Source organism: Coregonus lavaretus (genome assembly GCF_964263955.1).
Source record: "Coregonus lavaretus genome assembly, chromosome: 1".
Lineage (NCBI taxonomy): Eukaryota > Metazoa > Chordata > Actinopteri > Salmoniformes > Salmonidae > Coregonus > Coregonus lavaretus.
Window position 1 is genome coordinate 56,945,713 of NC_139988.1, and position 17,297 is coordinate 56,963,009.

Genomic DNA, 17,297 nt, shown 5'->3' on the forward strand with positions numbered 1-17,297 from the left:
GTTTCTTGAATATTGAATTTAGATTAATATTTATTTGTTGAATGCTTTACAGCAACGTCATGAAAAAAAGCACATCATTCTTATACATTTTCCTCTCAATCAATATACATACATGTAATTCTTTACTTACTGCCTTTCTATGTAATGTACGTCTCTTCGGTTACATACGGGAACCTTTGTCGTCACTGATGTGGGCCGTTCACTTGGTTCTTTCCTTTCCTAGGAGCTTGTCGGAGCGGGTGAATGCCTGGCGCGGATGGACCGGTGAAATTAGTAAAATTCACCCAAACCAACCTTCTCTTCATTCCGCGAGCAAGCCATAAAAATGCCGGCATATTTCCAACGACCGGAAAATGCTCTCAAACGAGCAAATGGTGAGTCGTATATAGTAATTTCTTAGATGTCCTCGCTTTCTACCTAGTTAGCCCCAGTAAAGTATTCACATTGGCTTGCGGTGGTTCGCTAGCTACGCATGGCGGGGAAGCCATGTTGTAAGTATAGGTACACGCATTGAAGCCACCCGTGTCACTAGGCCTTTGAATTCACCACCCATAATTACGTTAAGAGGTGTCATGGGCCGGCCAATTCAGCAATAATACTTAATCTAAAATCACACCGATATGATTGATGTCTGTGACTGATGTCCGGCAGGGTGCATCGAAAAGTATCTGCCATCTTGTTCACACTGACTAGCTAACATAACGTCAGCACTTCCTAGCCCTGAAGGGTTGGTTAGCTAACGTATTAGCATATCCCCTAGCTAAGCTGCTAACTAGTGACACGGTGATCAACTTGTCCAACTCACTCTGAAGTCAGTAATAATCGGTTTAGGCACATCAACTGAAAGGTAACCGCTGCTGCTGGTTAATGTTTTTAGACTGGTCTTGGATAGCTAACTAGGTAACTAGCTAGATTGCATCACCAAAACAGAAGGCCCAGCTAAGATTGTCTATCAATGGGGCGAGTTCGTTGTGCCCCGGGAGGGGTTTGCACATCTCATAAAATAAATACATGGATAGGTTAATGTCTACACTCAGCTATCAGGGCCCCGTTTCCCAAAACCATCTTAAGGCTATGTTCATCGTTAGAACGAACCTTCGTAGGAGCATCGTTAAATCTCCGAGATGTTTCCCAAAGCCTTTGACATCATTACTAAAGTTGTACATGAAAACGCTCATAATCTAACGCCTGCCTCAGACAACTTGTAGAACAGCTAAATGCGTTGTTAGATGTGTACCCCCCCCCCCCCCCCGCGTCACTTTAGACACAGGTGTCCGCTAAACATAGAAACAAGATGTTTATGTCTCTGTGACCGCTGATAACTTCACGAAGTTGACTACAAATCCAAAGTTGCCAATGTCTTTGCAGTTGTTATAAACAAGCAAAGGATAAAAAGATGGTTCAAATGAGTACGGAGATGACTACATTAACATATAAATAGCCGACCTACAGTATAGGATACATAGGCCAATATATTGTATTTCAATTTAATTGAAATCAATTTAATGTTAATTCAATTTTGTTTTATTTGGCTACTGTCTGTAATTTCTGCCTCAATATATTTAATGATGTGTAGCCTAATGTGTGCAATGATGTGCCAAATCTTGATTAAGTGCGTTACTATAGGGTAAGCATTAGAATAAGCTGCCTCAATATTTGTAGCCATAGGTGACATCTCTCTAGGAGCTGATCCATCATCATTATTGTGGAATAATTATGTCGTCAAGGTAGGATTCGAATGGAGAAGGCTGATCTGAGAGCCGCGCTGCCTTTCTTTCGATCCTATCAGTATCGACACGTGCCTCAATGATGTTGATGTTCTCTCTGTGTGGTGTTTTGGGAAACATGTTACATCTTCGGCTTTTGTAGGAAAGATGCATCGTTAAAACACTTGTAAGCCTAAGTTCCAGCGATGTCGGGAAACCGGGCCCAGATCTTTTTAATCTATTAGGTGATCCCTTGTGCATGAAGGTTATATTGCAGCAACTGATTCACCTTCAGAACTTTTTTCATCCTTTTTCATGTAATTTGCTGTGTTTTTCATGAATTTGCTGTGTTTTTCATGAATTTGCTGTGTTTTTCATGAATTTGCTGTGTTTTTACAGAGTTTTTGGAGGTTGGCAAAAAGCAGCCAGCTTTGGATGTTTTGTACGATGTCATTAAGAGCAAAAAGCATCGAACATGGCAGAAGATCCACGAGCCCATCATGCTCAAGTACCTGGAGCTCTGCGTGGACCTGCGCAAGAGCCACCTGGCCAAGGAGGGCCTATACCAGTACAAGAACATCTGCCAGCAGGTCAGCACACCAAGCCCTCTCTTGGACAACCGTAAATGTTGGGTACTATTGATCCTACAAAGTCACTCACCTGCCGCAGTTAAGTATGAGCCTCTATTTTGTTTTGTAGGTGAACATCAAATCCCTGGAGGATGTGGTTCGAGCCTACCTGAAGTTGGCCGAGGAGAAGACGGAGACAGCCAAGGGGGAGTCACAGCAGATGGTCCTGGACATTGAGGATCTTGACAACATCCAGACTCCTGAGAGGTATTTATTTAACCTTTTATTTAACTAGGAACCTTTTTATTTAACTTTGAGGTATGGGTCCATTGAAACCTTATTCCAATATGATGTGATGGGCTGATACTATATTTCAGATATATTGGACTATCCGCACACTTATTGTTACCACCTTTTAATAGCTGTAACCATGCTAACAATCATGCTTCACCTTTGCTGTAAACCATTAGCGTGGTGGTGGTGATGTGTGCACAATGATGCAATGTTAGTGGTGTAGTTCTGTGAGCTCCAATGACTTGACTACCTTGTGTGATCCTAGTGTGCTTCTGAGCGCTGTGAGTGGTGAAGACACCCAGGATCGTACAGACCGTCTGCTGCTCACTCCCTGGGTGAAATTTCTGTGGGAATCCTACCGCCAATGCCTGGACCTGCTGCGTAACAACTCCAAGGTGGAGCGCCTCTACCATGACATTGCCCAGCAAGGTGAGCACAATCTGAACATTTAACATGATGTACATCGGGGTAGGCAACTACATTCAGCCCGATTTGTCAGGGGGTGAAAATAATTATTATAATAAATACACGTCAAATTGACCACAAGTAAGCCCAAAAAGAGATTGTATTTGAAAATAACATCATTTCCTACCTGATTACATTGAGACATATTCACATACAGTTGAAGTCGTAAGTTTACATACACTTAGATTGGAGTCATTAAAACTCGTTTTTCAACCACTCCACAAATGTCTTGTTAACAGACTATAGTTTTGGCAAGTCGGTTAGGACATCTACTTTGTGCATGACACAAGTCATTTTTCCAACAATTGTTTACACACAGATTATTAAACGTATAATTCACTGTATCACAATTCCAGTGGGTCAGAAGTTTACATACACTAAGTTGACTGTGCCTTTTAAACAGCTTGGAAAATTCCAGAAAATGATGTCATGGCTTTAGAAGCTTCTGATAGGCTAATTGACATCATTTGAGTCAATTGGAGGTGTACCTGTGGATGTATTTCAAGGCCTACCTTCAAACTCAGTGCCTCTTTGCTTGACAACATGGGAAAATCAAAAGAAATCAGCCAACACCTAAGGAAAAAAAAAAATGGTAGACCTCCACAAGTATGGTTCATCCTTGGGAGCAATTTCCAAACGCCTGAAGGTACCACGTTCATCTGTACAAACAATAGTATGCAAGTATAAACACCATAGGACCACGCAGCCGTCATACCACTCAGGAAGGAGACGCATTCTGTCTCCTAGAGATGAATGTACTTTGGTGCGAAAAGTGCAAATCAATTCTAGAACAACAGCGAAGGACCTTGTGAAGATGCTGGAGGAAACCGGTACAAAAGTATCTATATCCACAGTAAAACGAGTCCTATATCGACATAACCTTAAAGGCCGCTCAGCAAGGAAGAAGCCACTGCTCCAAAACCGCCATAAAAAAGCCAGACTACTGTTTGCAACTGCACATTGGGACAAAGATCGTACTTTTTGGAGAAATGTCCTCTAGTCTGATGAAACAAAAATAGAACTGTTTGGCCGTAATGACCGTCGTTATGTTTGGAGGAAAAAGGGGGTAGCTTGCAAGCCGAAGAACACCATCCCAACCGTGAAGCACTGGGGTGGCAGCATCATGCTGTGTGCATGTTTTGCTGCAGGAGGGACTAGGTGCACTTCACAAAATAGATGGCATCATGAGGAAGGAACATTTTGGATATATTGAAGCAACATCTCAAGACATCAGTCAGGAATTTAAAGCTTGGTCGCAAATGGGTCTTCCAAATGGACAATGACCCCAAGCATACTTCCAAAGTTGTGGCAAAATGGCTTAAGGACAACAAAGTTAAGGTATTGGAGTGGCCATCACAAAGCCCTGACCTCAATCCTATAGAAAATTTGTGGGCAGAACTAAAAAAGCGTGTGCGAGCAAGGAGGCCTATAAACCTGACTCAGTTACACCAGCTCTGTCAGGAGGAATGGGCCAAAATTCACCCAACTTATTGTGGGACGCTTGTGGAAGGCTACCTGAAACGTTTTACCCAAGTTAAACAATGCTACCAAATACTAATTGAGTGTATGTAAACTTCTGACCCACTGGGAATGTGATGAAATAAATGTTGAAATAAATCATTCTCTCTACTATTATTCTGACATTTCACATTCTTAAAATAAAGTGGTGACCCTAACTGACCTAAGACAACTAATTTTTACTAGGATTAAATGTCAGGAATTGTGAAAAACTGAGTTTAAATGTATTTCGCTAAGGTGTATGTAAACTTCCGACTTCAACTGTATCTCTATTTTATTTGTGGGAATACTTGGAAACAGATTTCTCCTCATCCTAATCGTATCCTGATGTGTTCCGCAGCTTTCAAGTTCTGCCTTCAGTACACCCGTAAGGCAGAGTTTCGGAAGCTTTGCGACAATCTGCGCATGCATCTGGGTCAGATCCAGCGCCACCACAACCAGAGCACGGCCATCAACCTGAACAACCCTGAGAGCCAGTCTATGCACCTGGAGACACGCCTGGTGCAGCTGGACAGTGCCATCGCCATGGAGCTCTGGCAGGTATGATGTCATATGATTAGCTTGCAATGTTTAGTTGAAACAATGTTACATCTAGAATAATACTTTTATTGTCCAATTTATTTTTTCAACAAGCAATTGTTATCTACATTTTATTATGAACATTGATTTTATGTGTTATGAATGGTGAAATTTGATTTTTGATTTTTACAGGAAGCTTTCAAGGCTGTGGAAGACATCCATGGTCTCTTCGCCCTTTCCAAGAAGCCCCCCAAGCCTCAACTTATGGCTAACTACTACAACAAGGTGTCCACTGTGTTTTGGAAGTCTGGGAATGCCCTATTCCACGCCTGCACCCTCCACCGCCTCTACCACCTTTCCAGGGAGATGCGCAAGAACCTCACCCAGGAAGAGATGCAGAGGTATGCAAGCCCAGTCCTGACCAGTTTGCTGGAATGTGTGCCACATAGAATTACTTGAATGGCCATTCACTTAAAAAAATTAAAAAATATGAATCAGACATTTCATCAACTGGAGTTATGGTTTCTATCTCACCTTAATCACCTGTCAATCAGTCACCATCATGCCTCTGCCCCATTTCCAACTAATCAGAGCCCTTTGTTACACTCCAGGATACTGCCCCCTTCCTCTTCATGTTAGCATGTTTGGTGATGGGTAGATCCGAGGTTGCAGGTGCTCACGGCTCTCCTCTCTCTCCCTCAGGATGTCCACAAGGGTCCTCCTGGCAACCCTGTCCATTCCCATCACCCCGGAGCGCACAGACATTGCCCGCCTGTTGGACATGGACGGCATCATCGTGGAGAAACACCGCAGGCTGGCCACACTACTGGGCCTGCAGTCCCCACCAACCCGCCAGAGCCTCATCAATGACATGGTATATACCCACATGCATGGAACAGACTATAGAAATAACCATAGGGATTTTTGTTTGTGAGCAGGCTGGGTATAAGAGGCCAGTGACAGTATGTCCCATATGTCAATGTTAGGAGTTTGTATTCTAGTGCTTGACTTGCTTTAGTCCTGTGAACTACCCATACAGATATGTTTGTTTACTACATAATGAAAACAAACACTGGTTTGTCCATTGCTGAGATTTACTTGCATGACATTAGCTTGTGACCCGGTGCCAAAAATAGGCTGTCTTAGTTTTTACCCCTAGAGAAGAGTCAGAGAGAACTTAACCAACTGCTGTTTCTTTTTTTTCAGTTGTCCTTTTGTCAGGGGTTGTTCACAGTGCTACTATATCCATGTTATGTTTCCCTTTAGGTTAGGTTCAATTTGTTGCAGTACATTGTACCTGAAGTGAAGGAGCTGTACAATTGGCTGGAGATGGACTTCCACCCACTGAAGCTTAGCGGAAGAGTAACAAAGGTAACATTTGAATTCAGAAAAGCTACAGTGTTGCAACATTGGGCAATCTGACATGCAACTGTCCAAAAACAATATAAAATACATCCACATAATTCCTCTGAAATTACAACTATTTGTGTCATGGCTGATTCATTTACCATTTGTTTTCTTCATCTGTTGTATTGACCTTCCCTCTTCCTCTTAGGTGTTGAACTGGGTGAGAGACCAGTCTGAGAAGGAGGCAGACCTCCAGCAGTATGTTCCCCATCTGCAGAGTAACACCATCCTCAGGCTGCTGCAGCAGGTGACTTATTGCTCATTTTAGATTGCTCACTTAGACTTTGATGGTCTGTTAATCTCACTCATAGTTAAATGTCACGAATATGTGCCAAACAATAACTGATTAAATACAATACCTTACAATATAACTTTATTATTAACTATGTCTGTTGTCCTTGTAACTCGCTAGTGCAGGGATGGGCACCAGGAGGCCCACGAGCCAATTTAAATGCCACCCACGATGGATTTAGTAAATAAAGTGTAAAATAAAAAAAAGTGGATTCAACTACTCCAGGCTACATTTGAACATCTAAAACCTGATAGAAAGTATGTAGATGTTATAATGTACCTAATGTATTTTAAAAGAACTGCCCTTTTTCTGGCACACATTGATTTTTGACGAACAAAACGGTCCAGAAAATATCCCGACGTGGCCCTCGAGCCTCAGGATGTTGTCCATTCATTGATTGAAACATGTAACACATGTATTGTATGTAAATTGTGGTCCTATTAACTAATCACTGCACACTGTTTCTTTTAATGGGATATTAGGTGGCTCAGATCTATCAGAGCATTGAGTTCAACCGTCTGGCCTCCCTGGTTCCATTTGTGGATCCCTTCCAGTTGGAGCGCTCCATTGTGGATGCTGCCCGACACTGTGATCTGCAGGTGGGGTACCGGACATGGATTTTGTCAATGATATTCTCTGTGCAAAATTGTACAAACACCCAAGTTGACTTTTCACCTAAATACATAGTTATTTCATACCTATACGCTAAGAATTCAGTCAGTATTATTATTATTATTATTATTTATTTTTTTGAAATGTCTGTTCTAGGTTCGAATTGACCACACCACTCGAAACCTGAGCTTTGGTTCGGACCTGAACTACTCGACCAAAGAGGACTCTCCTGTGGGGCCGTTCTTGCAGAACATGCCCTCTGCGCAGATCAGGAACCAGCTGACAGCCATGTCGTCTTCCTTGGCCAAGGCAATCCAGGTCATCAAACCTGCATCCATGCTGGTGAGCACAGCCTCCCGTCGAGATGGCATTTGTACCTGCACTGCTAGCCCAAAAAAAAGAAAAGACAACGTCGCTGTCCTCCTTGATCAAATATCAAAACATGCTTTCTATTCCATCATCCCAATGTGCATTACATAAATTATTATAAGGTATTTAAGGCATTTTGAAAATGTAACAGTTAGGGCCAATACTATATGGATTGTTCCGTGCATACACACACAACCAATTCACATTGATACTGCGTGAAACCCCCATTCATGCACAATCTCGCTCTAACAAACCTGTCCCCGTCTCTCACTTGTCTACCCTCTTGTCCACCGTTTCCAGAAAGAGCGCGAGGAGCAGAGCCAGCTAGCCATCACCGCCTACCTGAAGAACGGCCGCAAGGAGCACCAGCGCATCCTGGCCCGCCGGCAGACAATCGAGGAACGCAAGGAGCGTCTGGAGAACCTCAACATCCAGCGGGAGAAGGAGGAGCTGGAGCAGCGCGAGGCGGAGCTGCAGAAGGTGCGCAAGGCAGAGGAGGAGCGCCTGCGCCAGGAGGCCAAGGAGCGCGAGAAGGAGCGCATCATGCAGGAGCACGAGCAGATCAAGAAGAAGACTGTGCGCGAGCGGCTGGAGCAGATCAAGAAGACCGAACTGGGAGCCAAGGCCTTCAAAGACATCGATATAGAGGTAAACTAGACACAAGCTCAACTAAGCTGTACACTCTGCCACCCATCAAACATATTGCTTTGTTTAAAATGAAAAGATCACATTGACATCAATGATGTTAAGACAAGTTTTTTTCCCCCAATGGGTCATACTGGTGTAAGTACCATAAGTGTTTACCTGGAATGTACACTGAACAAAAATTATATGAACTCAACATGTAAATTGTTGGTCCCATGTTTCATGAGCTGAACTCAAAGATCCCAAAAATGTTCCATACACACCAAGCTTATTTCTCCAATCTTGTGGCCAAATTTGTTTACATCCCTGTTAGCGAGCATTTCTCCTTTGCCAAGATAATACATCCACCTGACAGGTGTGGCATATCAAGAAGCTGATTAAACAGCATGATCATTACACAGGTGGACCTTGTGCTGTGGACAATAAAAGGCCACTAAAATGTGCAATTTTGTCACACAATACAATGCCATATATGTTTTGAGGGAGCATGCAATTGGCATGCTGACTGCAGGAATGTCCACCAGAGAATTGAATATTAATTTCTCTACCATAAGCCATAACGTCATTTTAGAGAATTTGGCAGTATATCCAACCGGCCTCACAACCGCAGACCACATGTATGGCTTTGTGTGGGAGAGCGGTTTGCTGATGTTAACGTTGTGAACAGAGAGCCCTATGGCGGCGGTGGGGTTATGGTATGGGCAGGCATAAGCTACGGACAACGAACACAATTGCATTTTATCGATGGCAATTTGAATGCACAGAGATACCGTAACGAGATCCTGAGGCCCATTGTCGTACCATTCATCCGCCGCCATCACCTCATATTTCAGCAAGATAATGCACGGCCCCATGTCGCAAGGATCTGTACACAATTCCTGGAAGCCGAAAAATGTCCCAGTTCTTTCATGGCCTGCATACTCATCAGCCATGTCACCCATTGAGCATGTTTGGGATGCTCTGGATCGACGTGTACAACAGCGTGTTCCAGTTCCCGCCAATATCCAGCAACTTTGCACAGCCATTAAAGAGGAGTGGGACAACATTCCACAGGCTACAATCAACAGCCTGATCAACTCTATGCGAAGGAGATGTCGCGCTGCATGAGGCAAATGATGATCACACCAGATACTGACTGGTTTTCTGATCCACGCCCCTACTTTTTTTTTTTTACGGTATCTGTGACCAACAGATTCATATCTGTATTCCCAGTCATGTGAAATCCATAGATTAGGGCCTAATGAATTTCTCAATAGACTGATTTCCTTATGAACTGTAACTCAGTGAAATCTTTTTAAATTGTTTCATGTTGCATTTATTTTTGTTCAGTATAGCTAACATCTCAAATCAAAGTTTATTGATCACATACAGTTTTGCAGGCGTTATCGCAGTTCAGCGAAATGCTTATTTTTCTAGCTCCAACAATGCAACAATATCTAGCAATACAATACACACACAATCCAAAAGTTAAAAAAAGAACAATAAATTAAGACGTGAGAACAAGCAATGTCAGAGTCCGGAATATAAATCTATATCTAGAATGAGTTTTGGAAATGAAGTGTGGATGTACAATGGTGAAATTAACTCTCAACCTCCCTTTGCACAGGACCTTGAGGACCTGGATCCTGACTTCATCATGTCCAAACAGGTGGAGCAACTTGAGAAGGAGAAGAGAGAACTTCAGGACCGCCTGAAGAACCAGGAGAAAAAGGTGAAGATATTTTCATCAAATATATATTCCATGTTTTCTGTCTTGCCTGTTACAAACAGGTGATGCAGAAAAATGACTCACTCAATGTTGTTTCATGTGTGGACTGGTCCTTGCAGATTGACTACTTTGAGAGGGCCAAACGTCTGGAGGAGATCCCCTTGATCAAAAAGGCCTACGAGGAGCAGCGTGTCAAGGACATGGAGTTATGGGAACTCCAAGAGGAGGAGAGGGTAAGGCAATATATTTATTCAGCATCTATGCCTTTGTAAATCCTAAACACAAAGCCATTGTAGATGGCATGCACGAACTGAGCGCTCTAGTGATGGCAAGCTGTCAGGCTGACTGGTCCATGTTTTTCGTGATAATAAACAACATTTTAATTGTGGTTACAGAATGGTCAATGATTATGGTCCATCTGTTTTGTGTTGTAGATCAGCAACATGAAGGTGGAGCGTGAGAGGGCCTTGGAGCACAAGCAAAGGATGTCCAGAATGATGGAGGACAAGGAGAACTTTGTGAGCAAAATAACAGATGCTCGCAGCTTCATCTACGAGGTAAATGGCATTTTAAATTGGGTAGTTTGGCTCCTGGATGGTATGCCACAGGTATGACAAAAAAATAACTTTTTACTGTTCTAATTACGTTGGTAACCAGTTTATAATAGCAATAAGGCACCTCAGGGGTTTGTGGTATATGGCCAATATACCACAGCTAAGAGCTGTATCCAGGCACTCCGCGTTGCACAGAAGAACAGCCCTTAGCCGTGGTATATTGGCCATATACCACACCCCCTCGTGCCTTATTGCTTAATTAAAAATGTGCATGAAACCACCGATTCTAGAAGCCCAATGGCATTAAAGGAAAAATCCACCCAAAACCACTCATTCTTGTAATTTACAGTGTTGCATAACACTAATATGTGAGTAATTATTTTTGTGAACAAATGTTTCATTTTGTCGTTATAATAATGTTGGTAGCAACATGTGGAAATCTATTGCAGCTCAAGTCGACTACAAAACCCATAATGCAATGCCCTCTCTATGGGCTAGCTAACTAATGTAGCTACACATAATAATACTAAAGTCAATATTAGCATGTGAAGTAGCTAGTTAGCTGTCCAATCGCCTAAACAAACTGCATTATCAATTAAGGAGTCTACAATCTCACCATGTTTAACCTGCAGATCAATGTGCCTCGAGTGGAGTCTGACAATCGCAACGGCACCATGCAATGCACCCTGGACTGACGAGTCTGACAAATAGGAGAAATATGTTAAGGTGTTTTCACATATAGTCCTCTTTAAAAGAACCGATCTCAGTCCTCTTTAAAGTGAAAGCTGTGGTAAAAAGCAAAAGATATGTTCTCTTTGTATTCACATTGCCCTGTGGGTTTTTACAAAGTGCAGGACAAGCCATTCCATCAGTGCGTTATCGGACAGCTTGATATACCATATACCTACTTACATTTAGGAAGCTAATAGATTGCATTTAGTTAAAAGGTGAGACATAATTGTAATCAAAAGGTACATATAATGGGTAACAGAATAAATAGCAGAAGAATAACTGCAGATTAAATAATGCTGTAATTGAAAATTGTACACCCAATGTAGGCTACTGCCCCTTTAAGAGCTAGAATAGATTTTGAACCCTATGTTGTCATTCTTACCAAATATGTTGTCATCTTCTCACACTATTCAAACCACACAATCGAATAAACAGTTTATGAAGCGCTCTTAGCCTATAGATCACATATCGCAAACAAATAATCTGAACTCAAAACTCCACACATTCAGTATTTTAGAATTTCTGTGCATCCTTGACAATCGGCAATCAATATCCAAAAACTGAATGTTTTTTTCCAGGAACCTGCACATCATTTTCTCTCTTGTGGCACCAATGTGAGGGGTTATGGCAGGGGAAACAGTGTTGCAGTAGTCTAGTGTGTGGTGTGGGATTAATGACAAGCGAACCTGGGGAGTTTAGTGTCCACGTTGCCCTAAAAAAGGGAACCGGACTGCGGAATTCAAGCGAACCAAACTCAGACCACCTCTCAAGATGGTTTCGGTTAGCTTCGGGGAGCTCTTTTAGGGGTCTGAGTTCCTTTTGGAGTGTTCACACTGCACAAAAAATTAAACAAAACGCACTGAGTTCACAAAAAGTGGCTGAAAGGGACCAAGTGTGAAAACACCCCTAGACCCAATGTTAAATTACACATTTCTCGAGGTAGGAATATCGCAGAAATATGGTCAATGGCTCATTCGAGAGAAGACAACCTACCGCGTTATGACATCGGCCAGTATTGACATCTGACATGTGTGATAGATGTTTTTGCAATCTAAAAGTCGTATTCTTATTAACTTCCAGCGTAGTGAGAGCGGCTTTATCTCAATGCTATTTCATACCGGCTGAATTTCTGCCTGCTTGAACGGCAATATCTCAGATACACACGAAAACATGAATTGGCCCAGGGAATCGATAGAACATCGCTCAGAGATGCACAAAAACAATATAACATTCAAAATGGGTGAATATTTACTTTAAAGAGCTTATCAGCTGCTACAAAGAAAGCAGGAATAACCAAAAAAGAGTAATTGTCAATGGAGTTCTACCATAAGTTATTTGGCCTGAGTTGTTTTTCATTTATTAAGAATACACTTAAGATCTTTAAGAATACACCTAAATGTCTTTGTTACCATCCCAGGAAAAACTGAAACAGTTCCAGGAGCGCCTGGTGGAGGAGAGGAAGAAGCGTCTAGAGGAGAGGAAGATTCAGCGCAAGGAGGACCGCCGTAACGCCTTCTACCGCCAGAAGGAGGAGGAGGCCCAGCGCATCCATGAGGAGCAGCTCAAGAAAGGTACCTCCGTTACCTCTCAGGCCCAGAGAGGACTTGGTATATAGTATGGATGTCAAATAATAATAATAATTTTATTATTATTATCTTAGATATTGTCAACTATGAGTTTCTCTTAAAGGTAATAGTAACTTTAATTGATGTCAATGGAAGATATCTGCAAAAACGAAGTTATGCACACAGATTTAGGTAAATTAGATTTCGGCTCCAAGTGTGTTTTTGGTTGGTGTTTGTTCGTCTGTGTGTCCCATGTGACGGTTGCCCCATAGTCTTCAGTGTCCTGTCATCTGAATCTACATATCCATGTGTTGTTGCAGAGCGCGAGGAGCGCGAGCGCATCGAGCAGGAAGCACGTGAGGCAGAGGAGGCGGAGTACCAGGAGCGCCTGCGCAAACTAGAGGAGCAGGAGAGGAAGCAGCGAGCCCGGCAGCAGGAGATCGAGGAGCGTGAGCGCCGCAGGGAGGAAGAGTTGAGGGCCCCTGCTAGGTCTGAGGAGAAACCCAGAGGAGAAGCCAAGGTAGCCTACTACACATTCTCGCCAACTTCTCCCCCAGAGCACTTTCACACAGCTCACTTTCTGTTGAGTCGAAGATGACTCACTTTAGAGGGGTGTTAAAATAATTATAATATTAATAAATGGGTTTATATAGCGCTTAAGTTTTGTTCGCTCAATGATGATTCTCCTCCATTGATCGCTCAAAGAGCGACATGAAATTAAATGCACTTCTATTTCACCGGCGAACTGAGAGCGAGAAGCACAGGCAGCCGTCTCAAAGTACAATGTGAAGTTTCTTGACATTTTGGGTGGAACTTGTGACATGAATGTACTCCATTTCTCTGTTAACTTAGTTATGAATTCCCAAAAATAAGCTCAGATAAAGGTATAGGATGAAATTATCATAATGTTGCAAATATGGTGTTCTTAAAATTAATAAAATAAATAATCATGTAAATGTAATGAAAGCCATCACTCAGTGTTGGACACTCTTTTCCTCTCCAGGAATGGGGTGCTGAGAAGGAGGAGGGAGGAGGTGGAGGATGGAGGAGGCGTACTGAGGTTGAATCAGAGAGGCGTCGGCCTGTGCCTGATAAGTGAGTGGGATTTAATTCAGACTGTACTTTTGAAGCATTTCATTTGGTAAAAATACTTTGTGTTCACTGGTCAAAAATCTTTTATTACTCTCTATAGTGACGCCGTACCAGATAAGTGAGTGGGATTTCATTCAGATTGCAAATTTGAAGCATGTTACCTGGTTTAAAATACTTTGTATGTTTGTGTTCACTGGTCAAAGTGACCTGTCCTATAACTGTGCTGTCCTTTCTCTCTCTAGGGACTGGAGAACCGATGGCGGCGAGGAAAAAGACAGAGAGCCACCCTTCAGGAGAGGAGGAGACGGCCCTCGCCGTGGTGGAGCCGACGACCGCGGACCCCCACGCAGGGGCTTCGGGGACGAGGACCGACCCCTGCGCAGAGGCATGGATGAGGACCGTCCACCAAGGAGAACCTTTGGGGATGATGACCGGGGTCTTAGAAGGGGAGGGGACGAGGACCGCGGTCCCCGCAGAGGCTTCGAAGATGGCCCCAGGCGTGTCTTTGATGACGGCCCCCGCAGAGGCACGGATGAGTCCAGGGCCCCCAGGCGCGGGGCCGATGATGACACCTGGGGCCCCAGGAGAGGAGGAGATGACGAGAGGGGCGGACCCCGTGACGACAAGCCATGGAAGCCAGCAGGCCGGCCCGGTATGGTTGTTTCCCGTTTAATCTGTTCCAAATATGGATCATTGAATTGATGTGGTTGCATGTTTGTCTTGTGTAGTAAGTGTGTTGTCGTTGAAAGCCCTCTTCCATGTACTTGTTCTCCTATAATTATGTGAATTAGTATTTAAGAAATGTCTAATAGTAAATATTTGTGTAGTGGCAACTGTTGCCAGTTCTTCTTACACCTTGTGCTGGATCATGAGCAGTTGCTCTGGTGTCTGCTTCAGGTGGTGGCTGGCGTGAGAGGGAGAAGGCCCGCGAGGAGAGCTGGGGTCCACCCCGCGAAGGTGGCAGCAGCAATGAGGGCGACGAAGGCGAGAGAGAGGAAAAACAGGAGAGCGAACGCTTCCCAGAGCGCCGCCCACCCAGGTCAGACGCACAGTATGTGGACTACAAACAGCACTACTGTGATATGAAGGCTCATATATTATACTCTATGATCAGGAGTGCTCTTAAACGGGTGGATGGTTTTACTGATATTGTGAAAACGGAGTAGTCGTACAGGTGTTTTTTGTATTTATTTTCTTGGCGTAATCGGAGACCTCTGTTTTCAGGGAGGAGGGAGGTGGTGGTAGTGCCTGGAGAAGGCCGGGTGCTGATGATGAGGCGCCCAAGAAAAGCTGGAGAGACTCTGCTCGTCAGGAAGAGCCTGACCGCGAGGACCGCCCTCCTATCCGTCGAGAGCGACCTGAGCGCAGGGATGAACGAGACCGTCCCCCACCCAGCAGAGAGCCTGAAGAAGGTAAGATCAGCCTACTCAGTCCTCTGCAACCTACCTTACTAGCCACATGTTTTAAGTTTCGGTATTTTAAAACAGTTAGCCAGCTCGGTATTCATTGCAAGTGTCAACCGGTATCAAGCATCAACCTATTAATGCAGCAATACTCATTCATTGTCTATATCATGAAAATTGAGACTACTGTAACCCCTGTTCTCTGGCAGTGTTTCCAATCTGGAGGATGTATTTTTAAACACAGTACTTAAAGTTAAGATGCCATCCCCTAACAAGACAGGTTCTGTGCACACAGGAGGAGGCTCTTGGCGCCGTGCCGGCGACGAGAAGCGTGAGGTGCGTAAAGAGGAACGTCCGGCTCCCCCCAGACCCAGAGAGGGTGAGCGTGAAGCGGACGGAGAGAAGAGCTCCTGGCGCTCTGAGAAAGACAAAGAGAACGCTGGTCGCGCCAAGAAGACCAACGAAGAGACCGACGATGACGGCTGGACCAAGGTGGCCCGCCGCTGAGTCCACCCTCTCTCTGAGCATCTGCTTCCAAATGGCCCCACAATGACTAATGTTGTACCCCTCTATTGCTGCCAGCCTCGTAGTAATTTAACCTTGGCATAAGCTTATTAAAACTTTGGCATAGCAAAGCTCATTATTTGATCAACCAAATGTGTCATCTCATCAACTATCTCGAATATGTATTTTGTTAAGGTGGCTTCTTAACCTAAAAACGAGTTAATTCCCAATTTGATGCGCATGCTTAGAGTATACAATTAGTCTCACTCAATATCTAGTGTGTGGTTCGATCTTAAAGCATTCAACCATATTTGACACAATGAGTTGCATGTTTATAGATAAATACAGCCTTTATTAATAAAGTACTTTGCTCAACAGTTGATTTCTTTCTTTGCTCACTCAATTTCTCAGTTAAGGCTCAAGGCCTGACTGATTGTGGTAGCAGGCTAGTTGCTACTTTGTAGAACTTTTCTTACACTTGGTCCTTTTTGAATGATGAGCAGGATTTTGACGTTTTGGGAACTTTTTGGTCTTTACTGGGCTGCATCAAAAGTGGCTTTAACCCTCAAGCTATCAACATTTTACATACTTTTGTGTATATATAGTGTATGTGTACACCCCTTCAAATTAGTGGATTGGGCGTTGCAAAAGTATTCAACCCCTTTGCGTTTTTCCTATTTTGTTGCATTACAACCTGTAATTTAAATGCATTTTTATTTGGATTTCATGTAATGAACATACACAAAATAGTCAAAGTGAAATGAAAAAAATAACTTTCTAAAAAAATAAATACAAATAACAAAAGTGGTGAGTGCATATGTATTCACCCACTTTGCTATGAAGGCCCTAAATAAGATCTGATGCAACCAATTACCTTCAGAAGTCACATAATTAGTTAAATAAAGTCCACCTGTGTGCAATCTTAAGTGTCACATGATCTGTCACATGATCTTAGTGTATATATACACCTGTTCTGAAAGGCCCCAGAGTCTGCAACACCACTAAGCAAGGGGCACCATGAAGACCAAGGAGCTCTCCAAACAGGTCAGGGACAAAGTTGTGGAGATGTACAGATCAGGGTTGGGTTATACAAAAATATCTGAAACACTGAACATCCCACGGAGCACCATTAAATCCATTATAAAAAAATTGAAAGAATATGGCACCACAACAAACCTGCCAAGAGAGGGCCGCCCACCAAAACTCACGGACCAGGCAAGGAGGGCATTAATCAGAGAGGCAACAAACATAAACCTGAAGGAGCTGCAAAGCTCCACAGCTGAGATTGGAGTTCTGTCCATAGGACCACTTTAAGCCGTACACTCCACAGAGCTGGGCTTTAC

The 17,297-nt window shown here is 43.4% G+C and overlaps 1 protein-coding gene across 5 annotated transcripts; it reads left to right on the forward strand.

Annotated features, from left to right (window-relative positions):
• The first annotated feature begins 213 nt into the window (after window positions 1-213).
• On the forward strand, window positions 214-16,331 carry LOC311130456 (eukaryotic translation initiation factor 3 subunit A-like). 5 transcript variants are annotated; one of them, XM_084163186.1, is made up of 24 exons: window positions 214-374; window positions 2,106-2,296; window positions 2,406-2,542; window positions 2,835-2,998; window positions 4,893-5,092; window positions 5,264-5,472; window positions 5,774-5,945; window positions 6,338-6,442; window positions 6,627-6,725; window positions 7,253-7,369; window positions 7,539-7,724; window positions 8,052-8,399; window positions 10,003-10,107; window positions 10,224-10,337; window positions 10,539-10,661; window positions 12,808-12,961; window positions 13,276-13,475; window positions 13,959-14,050; window positions 14,148-14,165; window positions 14,290-14,546; window positions 14,632-14,699; window positions 14,924-15,098; window positions 15,272-15,459; window positions 15,746-16,331. In XM_084163186.1, exons 1-24 carry the CDS (start codon window positions 326-328, stop codon window positions 16,001-16,003), a joined length of 3,729 nt encoding a protein of 1,242 aa, XP_084019312.1. In that variant the 5' UTR covers window positions 214-325; the 3' UTR covers window positions 16,004-16,331. The 5 variants fall into 5 exon arrangements, with proteins under 5 accessions (XP_084019312.1, XP_084019308.1, XP_084019309.1 ...); XM_084163182.1 differs by having other exon boundaries at window positions 14,290-14,699; XM_084163183.1 differs by having other exon boundaries at window positions 14,290-14,699; window positions 14,924-15,086.
• The last annotated feature ends 966 nt before the right edge of the window (window positions 16,332-17,297 follow it).

Coding starts and splice junctions, on each gene's coding strand:
- LOC311130456 (XM_084163182.1), top strand. CDS start 326: ATGCCGGCATATTTCCAACGACCGGAAAATGCTCTCAAACGAGCAAAT. Junction 6,726..7,252: donor TCCTCAGGCTGCTGCAGCAG/GTGACTTATTGC, acceptor ATGGGATATTAG/GTGGCTCAGATCTATCAGAG. Junction 15,099..15,271: donor CCACCCAGGTCAGACGCACA/GTATGTGGACTA, acceptor CTCTGTTTTCAG/GGAGGAGGGAGGTGGTGGTA.